This window comes from Etheostoma cragini, chromosome 13, assembly GCF_013103735.1.
Source record: "Etheostoma cragini isolate CJK2018 chromosome 13, CSU_Ecrag_1.0, whole genome shotgun sequence".
NCBI classification, from domain to species: Eukaryota; Metazoa; Chordata; class Actinopteri; order Perciformes; family Percidae; genus Etheostoma; species Etheostoma cragini.
The window spans coordinates 10,042,417-10,054,592 of NC_048419.1; the positions used below are offsets into that span (position 1 = coordinate 10,042,417).

The window sequence follows — 12,176 nt, forward strand, 5'->3', positions numbered from 1 at the left end:
GTTAACATGTAGGTCAAGTAATATAAAAAAGAAGAGAGGACCATTGACTGTTGTTGTCCGTCGCCCTCCCCTCTCTTTACAGATTTGCCAATGAAGAATTTTGGGCGCAGCTTGAGCGCAATGTTTTAACCAAACTATATTGGTATAATGAAAGTATAAGGACTTGAACGACTTCGGTTGTTCACCTACTTCGCGACATGTCTGCGGCGATGCTGAGGTAAAACTGCGGACTGAAATGCAGTTGTCTACTGAAGAGTATAATAGCGAGCTAGCTTAGCAACTACCAAGCTGTAGCAGCTAACAGCTAACCAGAGTCATACCATAGATACATAAACCTAAAGTTTAGTTAGCTGCTATTATAAACTAGCTTACTATTTTTCACACGGCTAAAACAGACTCTACAGTCATGTGAATTGAAATACATGTTTTTGACTTCTCATAGGTAACGTAACGTTAAAGCTATCGTAGCTCCATTGCTATATTTAAGATAACAACGTTAAAGGTCCCATGACATTGATCTTTTTGGATGTTTTTATATAGGCCTTAGTGGTCCCCAATACTGTATCTGAAGTCTCTTTCCAAAATTCAGTTTTGCTTCAGAATTACAGACACTAGAGCCAATCCCACAATGAGCTTTCCTTAGTATGTGCCATTTCTCTTTCTGTAGCTTTTGAGAAGGGGGGGGGGGGGCAAGGTGGAGGCTGGGGGCGTGGCTTTGACAAACTGCCACTTGAAAGCTATGATGAGTCTCTCTCATGGGTGGGCCAAATTCTCTGGGTGGGCAAAGCAGAGAAAGAGGAGGTAACTTTGCCCCTTATGAGGTCATAAGATTCCCGATTGGCCCATCTGAGCTTTCATTTTCTCTCAGGCAGAGCAGGATACCCAGGGCTCGGTTTACACCAATTGCCATTTCTAGCCACTGAGGGACCATAGACAGGCTGAAGGAACTCATATTAATGTTTAAAAAAAACTCATGAAGTGAATTTCCATGCCCTGGGACCATTAATGCTAGTGACAGCTGATCATAACCAGCGTTTCTCTTGGCTTGTAAAAGACTAGTTACACATGTTTTGGCGGTGGGTTTGGGGGTCCTCCACTTAGAAAATGTTTTCCATTACTTCCATTATTATTACCACCATATCTGTATGTACAAAGTTGTAATAACTAAACAGCGCCCCAAAAGCTTAAAGACAAAACTTGCTAAAGAAGTCCATTGGGGACCAACTACAAAATCAGTACTGCTGTAAATCCTACCTTTCGTTATGATTTTGGTAATCTTTTAGGCTGTAGTTTGTGATGCATGTTTGTAGGTGGGTCTTATGAGTGCCAAAAAGACCAAAATGAGTAACTACCTTTCTCTAATTAAGATGATGCACCTTTACAAACCAAAATTGTGGGGCATTCTGGTAGTTAGAATTAACTAAAGATAGTAAAGGTAGTAGAATTGAAATTTCCAGCAGCAGTTTTCAGCAAAATACAGTATAGAGAGAACAGAGAACTCTAAAGTGCTATGTACCCCACAGTGTGTTGTGCATGTGTGGTAATCCATCATATAGTGAAACAGCAAAACTCAAATTTGAAAGATAACAATAATAATAATAACAATAAAAACCTTTGGCTATAAAAAGTCATTAACCATAAATTATTACTTAATAGTTATTACTAATGCTAGCGAGGTATATTAATCAGGATTTTTAACAAACAATCTGGTTAACCATCTAGCAGCTCGTAACTGTCAAGTTTACTATAACCATTTTCTTTTTCCCTGACTGTAGCACCACCACCAGCAAGCTGAATGTATTGGTCAACAAACTGCACGAGTACATGGCTCATTCTACTGTTGAGGACAGCAATGGCACACCAACCTCAGAGGATGCTGATGGTACAGCTTTTATTAAATTATTCATGAATGATGGAAGGATTCACTTCATATTTACATGCTTTATAAACTTTCTTTAAAAGAATATTTTGGTCTTTTTTGCCTTTAATTTGGCAGGACAGCTTGGTAAGAAAGGGGGTAGACATGCAGGAACTCGTCACAGGTCAAATTCGAACACTGGACCTCTGCGTTGAGGCAGAAACCTCTCAATATATGTGTGTCGGCTCAACCTCCCGAGCCAACCCTGCCATGCGTTTCTAAACATTTTAAACAGATTTTGTTTTTTTTTTACAGGTTTGACCAACAGGAGCTGTGCTGTGGGAAACTCAAGAGAACTTGATGCTACAAAGGTAACAGATAATTTGTTGTGTTAAGTGTTATGTCAGAATCAGAAATTCACAAGTTCATTGCCAAGTATGGTTTATTGACGAGACTCAAGTCTCCTAGAATCAAATTGTTTGTATAAACCAGAGATCCCCAACAGGGGGTCCTGGACCCCTAGGGGGAACTCAGAGTTACTGCAGGGGGGCCACCAAATTATTGTTGTTTTCAAAAAATTAAAATGTCCTAATACACAAATAAAAATAACTATTTGTTCCAGAGGGGCAATTCAAAATGCATTACTTTAAATCCAATATATTATTAGCAAATGAGCTATTAAATCAGCCTCATTGTAAAACCTACAGTACATATAAACCAGGCACCCACAGACCCAGTTCATCCCAAGGATTCCCTGTGCCACTTGTATATTTAAAATTAAAACAAGCGCTGTCAAATGATTAAAATATTGATTGCAATTAATCACATTAATGTCATAGTTAACTTGCAATTACTCTCAATCGTACAGTTTTATCTATTCTAAATGTCCCTTGATTTGTTTTTGTCCCATTATTTCTATTCTCATTTTAATGCTTCTATCAACATGGAAAAGTGGATTGGGTTGGTCTGTGCAAATGCTTTTTAATTGAAAACAACATTGTCAAATAGCCTACTGTAGTGTTCAATTTTACTCTAACATTCCTCACTTGGAGGAAATTATCTCTTACACAATGTAACACTGTGTTCCAATAAAATGGTGAACATAATACTTTGACGGGGGGATGTGCTTGGCCATCAAGTGGTCTCTCAGACTGGACATGCTGCGATGGTAACGACAAAACCCACAGATCACTTTGGTCTTGTCAACGGAACCATTTGGCAACTTTTAAAAAATAAACTTTCCATTCAGAATCTTATTGGCACCCACTTCAGCATCTCACTCTCGCCATCCACTCAAAACGTAACGTTACTACTCTTTGGCCGGCTCGCAAGTCCAAACAAGTGTGTGCTTTGTGCCTGTTGTTAGTTTCCGGTCTAGCTAGTTCCGGTGTGGTGTTGTAGTTTTTCTAACGTTACTAGTTGTTGCAACAGCATGTGGAAAAAAAAAAGAGCGTTAATCTTGCGGAAAAAAAATGGACACCGTTAAAATTGGTTGGCGTAACTGACAGCACTTAATAAATTGTGATTTTTTTTAAATTTGTGCAAACAATTAATACTTTAATAGCTTAGTATCAAATGCACTAAAACATATGTATAAATGTTTTAGGCTGCCCTTTTATCTCCTGGCTTAAAAAATGTTGAGGATTCCTGGCATAAACAAATATCTGGTTTAATGAGTCATTACAATGTACAGTATACTGTATCTGATTAATAAATTAACAATTTGGAAGAAAAAAATGTCCCCCTCTTTTTTTGGCAAGCCAGTAAACCCTGATCTGAAGTGGGTAATTATTTTGTTGGATATTGCTACCAGTGACAACTTAATCAAAAGCTGTCTTGCTTTGTAGGCTGGAGTGGATACCAAATACTCAAGAAGGTGAGTTGGATATTATATTTATACGCTTCCTCCTTTTTTGCCACCGACCTGTGCAGAATGTTGCTATACTCTGGAGCTTACTTTTTTATGAAACCATTTTACTGAAATTACAGAAAACCATCTGTTGTCATAAAGCATTCTGGGCTGGATGAATCTGGGGACTCAAGTGCAAGTGAGGACTTGGATTTACCAGTCAACGCAAATGGTCACCCTGATATCACTAGATTGCCAAAAGGTAGGTCTTAACATTTTCCTATCATAATTCCCTTATTTATACTCTGCCTCATAACCTTTCTGCGCAAATTGTAGTGCAACATTTTGAATTGGTGTCCATTGTGTTTAGTTACAGTCTTAGTTAAAAAGAAAATGATCTTGGTGAATATCTTGGACTATAACACTAAGAGTTTTGTCTGATGTCTTTGCTGAGCGATCAAGTACCTGTATGTGTTTTTAGTCTTGCTGACTGCAAGACAGAAAAGAACATCTAGGTGGACACAAATCTTTAAAATATAATGAAATATATAGTTCTGTCCCAAGCTTTAATTAATTGATTTTAATTTAGATTATGATTACGTATTTAATATTGATGAAATATGTGAGACTCATTGTTGGTATGTTTTTTTTAAACAGGCACTGTACTGGTGAGGCCTGAAGCTGTTGATAATGGAAGAGATGACTTCAGGGGTCCTGAGTTTCGCAGCCGGAAATCAGGCGTACTGCGGAAAGAGTTTTCAAGAAGACGTGGAGGTCAGTCACTACTGGTTGATATTGTAATAACATTGTGCATCACTTCATGATTACTCAGGCAGCTGTTTCTTCAAATTAATCAAAAAAAGGCACATGTTGGGGCACTCATCCATTGACTGCTTGTGGACAAAAGTTACACAGCCTGAAAAAACAGCTTACTGGTTAAAAGAAGCTAAAAATTAATTTTACTTAATTTCTCAATGCGGCTCGGTCATTATCTTGTTGTGAGAGAGATCACTAATACGCAGACTTTGAGAGAGAGAAAGAGAAAAAAGAAGAAGCTCCTCCAGGTGCTTTGCTTCCACTTTGGTCTGCTTCTAGCAAGTTTTTGTATATCAACCAGGGGTCTTGCTCAGGGCATTCTCACATTGTTTAAACAACCCATCTAGCCATTATTATAATCATTTTGTTGCTAATGACAAAATATGCTTTCATAGGAGTTGAACACATGGGAATTGTCTGTTGTACCGCATGTGGGCGACAAGTAAACCACTTCCAGAGAGATTCTTTCTATCGACATCCAGCTCTGAAAGTACTTATTTGCAAGGTGAGTCTGCTTATTTATGTCAGAAACAAATTCTCAATTTTCTTTGACCTTTAAGTCAGTACTAATATGTAATAATGTATCCGTATTACATTTTCATCATCATAGACTGTACATCTCTTCAAAAGTCAGAAACCTTGGGGAAAACATACCTTAGTATATGCTGTCACCAAGATTTAAAAGATGGAGTTTAAATAAAATGGCAATGTTGAAATAGGTCACAGACATACTCAGGGCTTAAAGTACTCCGGTCCGGTGCCGGATTTCCCGCCACTATTTTAGAAAAATAAATAAACTAAAATCTCCACATGGGATTTGTTTTATGATGCGCTTCGTTTTCACAAATCATCAAACTTCCACTTACCAATGAAACAAGTTCTAGCCAATCAGATGCAAAGTAGGGCGGGTCTTTGCCAAAAAGTGAGAGTGTGGTAAGTCTCTGTGGTAACGCGGCTAAAAAAAATGGAGGCAGAGTTTATCAGACTTGGAGCATGTAGATAAAGCCTTAGTTTAAAAAGGAGTAAAAACTAAAAACAAATGGCGCCGGGAATGAATGGAGGACAAGAGTAAGACGTTGGAGACGGGGAACCGTTTAGCACTTGGTGTCCCAAACTGAGGGAGCCGGGTGCTTGCTTCTGCATCATACTGTATGTTCAAGGAAGACACTGTACGGCAGCAGTGGTAAGAAAGAGCTTTCTAGTCATTAGATGCTAGACACAAAGCTTTGTTCTGTGCACTCTCTCATACGAGTAAGATATGACGGCAATGATGGCTACCTCGGCGACTGTGCCTTCACTGACCGACCATGTTTGTGATAAAAACCATGCTAGTATACATGTTCATAGCGGCCAATGTTTTGTGATTAACTGTGTAAAAGCTATCTGGAGCCAAAACTGCCTTTACAAAGCTGTCCGTTTGGAATCAGCATGGCCGTTATTTAAACATAATGGCCTTGTCTCAGAGTTTAGACGTCTAGCTATATGAAAAGCTAAACAATGCAAAGTTATCTCAGCTTCTAGGGGACAGAACATGCAGTGAGAGATACTTTATGTGTGACTTTGCACCTTTATTGACTCACACAAAGGCCCCAACAACTGGTCACTAGACTTTGTGGCTCCAACCTTCAAGTGTAAACACTAGACAACCTTATTTTCTAAATGTAGGGAAAGACAAACAGGAATAAATGAAGAATATACTGTAAAAGAAATCATTTTTAAATGTAATTTTCCCATTACAATACTTACCAAGTATCAATTCATTTTCTGTGGAGTAGCTCATCATTTTTCATGTTAATCACTAGCTTCTGTCTAATTCTGTTTGCATTTGGTGGATGTATTTAATGTTGAGAAGTACAGATATGAACCATATATTCTGTTAACATAAATGTGAAACACTAAAAAATAAAGTTTTCTGTATTCAATTGTACTGGCACTTTAGCCTTATTTTCTACAGTAATACATCATGTCTAAGATGGTGTTAATGAAAAACAGTTTAGAAGAATTTAATAAGTCTAAATTATTTTGAAATTATCATGATCCCTCAGCCCCCCAGAATTTGGATGTGCATTTTAAGCAATTTTATTTATTAATGATGTCAAAATATTGACATTATGCTAACTAAATTCAGTGTACACCAACTTTAGCCACTCAGTCATTGCCATTTTATTTTCAAATGGTAAATACATATACTGAGCTAAGTCTGTCAATATTCCAATGATTTACTGCTGTGATCAGTCAGACATAGAAAATGCTTTGTTTTAAGAATGTAGCTAAAAAGAGTTCTGTATTTGAAGGTAATAATTCAAAAGAGCCATCACCAACAAGACTAACATTATTGCTATTGCTTTTGCCAGTCTTGCTACAAGTATTACTCAAGTGATGACATCAGTAAGGATGGAGATGGAATGGATGAGCAATGCAGGTATGATTTGTTGTATTGTATATTTTAACTGAAACCTAAACAGTTCCCATAACTTACTTTGTACTAAGCTTTTATCTACTGCATTTATTATCTTTTCCCCCCTCATGCAGATGGTGTGCTGAAGGAGGCAACTTGATCTGCTGTGACTTCTGTAGTAATGCATTTTGCAAGAAGTGTATTCTAAGAAATTTAGGAAGGAAGGAGCTCTCTGGCATCTTGGAGAGCAAATGGTACTGCTATGTGTGTAGCCCGGAGCCCCTTTTTGACCTGGTGGTGGCCTGTGACAATGTCCTCGAGAATATGGAGAATCTGTGGTATCAGCAGCGCAAGAAGAACCGAGTAGAGCCGGAGAAATCAGAAATGTATCACATGTTGCCACACTTACCTCAAAACCTTCCTTTAGATTCATGGGATCACACTGGTATGGATGGTAATGTGGTGTTCAACTATAACACACTGCAGATTTCTAAGGATCTTACTAAAAAGGCCAAGCATTTAGTGGACTCAACAAACATTTTAAACCGGACATTTGTCAATTTTATTCATACTGTGACAACAAACAAGAAAACACCTGCTGTTCGCAAGCTGTACTTGAACTCCTTTTTGTCAGTAGTTAAAGGTTTGCGAAAATCACTTGCAGCATTCGAGGATAGCCTTAAGGAAGAATTCAGTGACTTGGACGTCATGAGCTGTTGGCAAAAGTTATTTAGTGATGACTTTGATGCACAACCTGTAACAGAAGCAGATGTAGATATCTCTGATAAAAGATGCTTGAGTGACTTGCAGAAATTGGCAGGTGAACATTTGGAAGATTATGATTCTGACTCCAAGGGCTGCACGGATGGGAGAACTGCACATGCCTGCACTGGTGAAAACATGGATTCAGATTTAAATGAAGCCAGGCAGAGTGCCCAGAAGATTGGCCTGAAGCCATCTGAAAGCGGTTTAAACATGACAAAAAAACTAGTAGTAAAACTTACTCCTGTACCAATGGAGCAGGAGCCATCCTCTGATGCTCCGAAGATAGAGACGGACATCCACATGAACGATAAGTCGGATGAGAACGATGTATCGGAAGATGAAGAAACAGGTGTTGTAGGTGCTAAAGCTGACAGCAAGATGAGCAATGACAACTCTAGTGCATCCCTACACCCAGAAGAGCAACAACCCAATAGAAGATCTCCTCGCGTGAAGACAACACCTTTGCGTCGACCAAGTGATGTCAAGGCCAAAACTTCTCTTTCAGCAGCAGACAGTGACTCTGACCCTGAGGGAACTTCCAGCACAGTACCAGCCAAAAACACAGAGGAACAAAGTCTGAGCAGAGATAGAGACGACTCTGACTCCGACGAAGTCCCTGCAGCTCTGCTTGAGCGAGCAGCTTTGACCCAAAGCTCTGATGAACCCCAGAGTGATGAGAATGGTGGAGAAGCATCAACTAAGGTGGCCAAGAAATGTCTCTTCTGGCTCACTAAGAACACCCCAATTTCACCAGAGAAGATGCGCTGCAAACGTAAGATGCTGGACCGTTCCCCCGAGTCAGACTCAAGTAACAGAAGAGTAAAATCTCGAAGAGAAAGTGGCACCGATTCCTCTAGTGATGATGTGGACTCGCAGAAGAAAATACACTTGAATACGCTGAGGCCAATAGGGAAGTCTCACCTTGTTAAAAGAGAGGATCAAGATGTTGCTAGAAAGCAGGCTCGGATACCGGCTGGAAAGTCTAAGGCTAAAACTCGTCAAAAAGTAATGGAGTCGTCATCGTCATCAAGCGACGATCAAGATGACGATGATGACGACGACTTTGAGAGTGAAGGAAGTGATCAGAAGATGAAGCCAATCACTGACGATGTGGCCTTACTGGGAGCAGCAGCGTTCCACCAGTCTTCAGGTGAGTCTTATATTTATTATAGTATATCTAGATCTACAGTTTATCTTGTCAGTGGTTATTTTTAAATATTTTCTAGTTTCTTCACACCTCTATGATTGTACTTAACAAGACATTTGAGGGCGTCAGATTGGGTTTTGGAAAACACTGACATTTTTCACAATTTTCTGACATTTTATAGATTTCTTGATGAGATTGACACTTAAAAATCATCCTTAATTGCAAACACAGGAATTTGTTTTGTCTGAAACAGCAATTTATGTCTCAAATGTTTTTGTAGGAGATGAGGAGCAATCTGGGCCCTCGTGGGCAGCAGCGGCAGAAGATGATGATGATGATCCAGAAAATAGGTATGGTTCAAAAAGCCCAGATGTAGAGTTTGTAAAACACCTTAGGTGTGGAAGAAAGGTAACTTTGAATCCCAAACTCTGTGCAAAATCTAGCAGCACCTATGTCATTAAGACTCAATTGCAACCTATTCAAACAAGACCTAAACGTAGCTGCAGCAGAACCCCAGCTATCAAATACACATTCTGAGACTGAACCTGCCTAGAACTGACTTGTGAAGGTTAATCAACATACTCAGCCTTTCTATATATTTGTTTTTAACTTAAATTGTACTGCTTCTCATTTTGTTAAGACAGAACATGCATTGAATGTGTGTCTGTTTTATGTAGTGTGCAACCCCCAGTATACATGGAAACGCTTGGGAAACATTTTGCTTGAGGATTTTGGTATTGCCATTAGACTTATACCTTGTGTTGGTTCACTGTCCTACTATGCGGATACAATAGGTGAAACCTTGTAATTGACCCACTTTCCACTTGGAGAGGTCTGATAAGACATTTGAACAATGAATGCAACTTGTTTTGCCTTACTGCTCAGACTGATTTGAATGATGGTATTTGAACATATTTAGAAGGTTTTGAACGGTTTTGAGTCTACTTTTCTGCTATTACAGAATTTGCAAAGAACTGTTGTCCTCCAGTGAGCAGCACTGTTTACTTAATTGTTATTTACAGGTGAAGTATAATGTTTGAAACATGCCTGACAGATTATCTGCAGTTATTTACCTTTAGAAATAAGTAAATAAGTATTTTAACTTTTTTAATCAACCAAAAGTTGTAAGCATGTCTTTTAAAACTTTTATGCTTCACCTTGAAATCTTTTTTTCTTGCTTTTATACTTTAAAATGTACTCTACATAAATCCCACTTATATTTAGAAGAGTTAATTGACCTAATTATAAGATGGCAAAAGTGTTGTTTGTTAAAATATCTTATATAATGTACGTGGCTTTGTAAATGCACTTTAGCTTTATGTTATTCAGCTTTTGAGTTCTTTTAGGCACAAAAGTTAAATTCCTGTTGTAGCCACTGTAACTTCTGGCCACAAAATAAATTTAGTAATTCTTCTACCACACATGACTTGAGCTTCACATAATGGCGGCATTTTCATGAATGGTTTTGTATTTGATGCCAATGTTAAATACATTATTTCAGAGTCTGATTTATTACTTTGTTTTGAAAGATTCTATAATGATGGTATTGTGAACACCTGTAAATCTCAGAATTTTTAAAAGGGGTACGCTCCCTGTCCAACTGACACACATTGGAAGATTTAGTAAGCATAGAACATGTCTCTGGTAATAAACTCCCACAGTCTCACCCAAAACACCATTAACCCTTCTTACATTCTTTTTAACTGATGACAAGTTTTATAATATGAAAATCATGGTATACCAAGGTATTGCCAATTATAAATATATTTTGAGGTGCATGTCAATTGACATTCCTTATTTGTAAAGTAGTGCTTTGCCGTCATATATTTAAGGCATCATCATCAAGGCTTTGGTATTTGCCCTCAGTCATCATAATACATTTTATTGTGACATAATTCTGTCATGTAGTCTCTCTAAACTTTTTCTAAACTAGATCACATGCAAGTTACGAGCTCTGGAGTAACTTGCATGTAAACAAATTTTAACTGCAGTTCCAGAAACTACAAGAAACCCACAATCAGACCTATTGTAGTTTAGAGCAGGCTTTATGGTAGATTGGCACTCAATGGATGCCTTGAGTGCTCACTTGTGCCATTAAATTATTTCAGAGCATACATTTGACACATTTAGTGTATTGCTGGCTTTGTTGACTATGTCAAAGGTCTCATGTATAAGTTATAAACATGAGACCCAGATGCTCTTTTCCAAAATGATCTCAATAACCAGATGGTATTCTAAATATTTGGGCTGTGATAGGTGGAGCTGTGTTTCTTCTTTTCTCTTGATCAACATTATCATATTTCTGCTACTATTCCCTTAATATACTAAAGCAGCAATAACTTTAGGCATTGTCTGTATCTTTTAGTGTTATAATATTTAAAATACAGATACACCTCAAAGTGCTGTTGCAGCTTGGGATCATATACTTTTGCATATATAAAGTAAGAAGGAAGGCTGAGATCTTTCAGTGTTCCTTACTAAAAAAAAACATTTTACTTGTAGATTTAAGAAACAGTGTCATTTTTGTTTCTCTGACAGTGCTGCTTTCATAGAGATTTTCTTAAAGGGTTGACTCACTCAAATTACAAAGGGATATTTTCCCACCACTGTTAATCTAGTAGTATCTAGCCATGCACCAAGTCTCGGTTTCATCTGCTGAGGGTTTGAGATATTTGTCTGAGATTCCCGACAGCACCCCAGTACAACCAGAAATGTTATTGCTGCTCAAGGCCTACCCCTGAGGAACAGTGCAGGGTGTCTGCAAATGTTTTGGCATCGAAATTGAAGGTCATGTGACATATTCTGACCTAGAAAGAATCTTCACCATGCACAATACTTGTAAAACAATGAACAAAATCTACTGTCACATGCATTTAATGCACTGTGTGTGTGTGATATGTGCCTAGTAAAACTGGATCTGGTTATTATTGTGCATCAATACTCAAAGCACTGAGGAATAACATTTGAACAGGTTTTTCCACATACAATGACCTGGTTAATCTAAATTATTTACAGTCATCACTGTCAAGTGTTTAGCGGAAACACACCGGTGTTTTTATACGTTTTACCCCACTTTCTATACACAGAGTATACATTACTGCTGACCATTTTCTAAAGCATTCTGTTGCATTTTAACTAAGGAATACAGTTTTACTGTATTTAAACTTGAATGAGAAATAAAGGCATTGTTTGAATATTTTGAATTGGGCTTGAATGAGGTCCTTAATCAGAGCCAGTTTATCCCCTACAGTAGATGTCGGTCGGCACGCCCCCAATTAGGAGAAGCAGACAGGAGTCCTGACACGGAAGCTAAGCAATGTACTGCTGTAGACGGGGGCAACAG

The 12,176-nt window shown here is 38.2% G+C and overlaps 1 protein-coding gene across 2 annotated transcripts in view; it reads left to right on the top strand.

The window, feature by feature from the left end:
• The window catches only part of LOC117955048 (transcriptional regulator ATRX-like), a 25,627-nt gene continuing 13,451 nt past the window's right edge, over positions 1 to 12,176 (top strand). For both annotated transcript variants that reach the window (XM_034889178.1, XM_034889179.1), the window contains exons 1-10: positions 1 to 217; positions 1,776 to 1,882; positions 2,174 to 2,229; positions 3,706 to 3,734; positions 3,848 to 3,969; positions 4,365 to 4,481; positions 4,919 to 5,028; positions 6,878 to 6,945; positions 7,056 to 8,836; positions 9,114 to 9,183. In XM_034889178.1, coding sequence (XP_034745069.1) covers positions 198 to 217; positions 1,776 to 1,882; positions 2,174 to 2,229; positions 3,706 to 3,734; positions 3,848 to 3,969; positions 4,365 to 4,481; positions 4,919 to 5,028; positions 6,878 to 6,945; positions 7,056 to 8,836; positions 9,114 to 9,183 — 2,480 coding nt within the window. In that variant the 5' untranslated portion in view covers positions 1 to 197. The remainder of the gene's footprint in view (positions 218 to 1,775; positions 1,883 to 2,173; positions 2,230 to 3,705; positions 3,735 to 3,847; positions 3,970 to 4,364; positions 4,482 to 4,918; positions 5,029 to 6,877; positions 6,946 to 7,055; positions 8,837 to 9,113; positions 9,184 to 12,176) is intronic.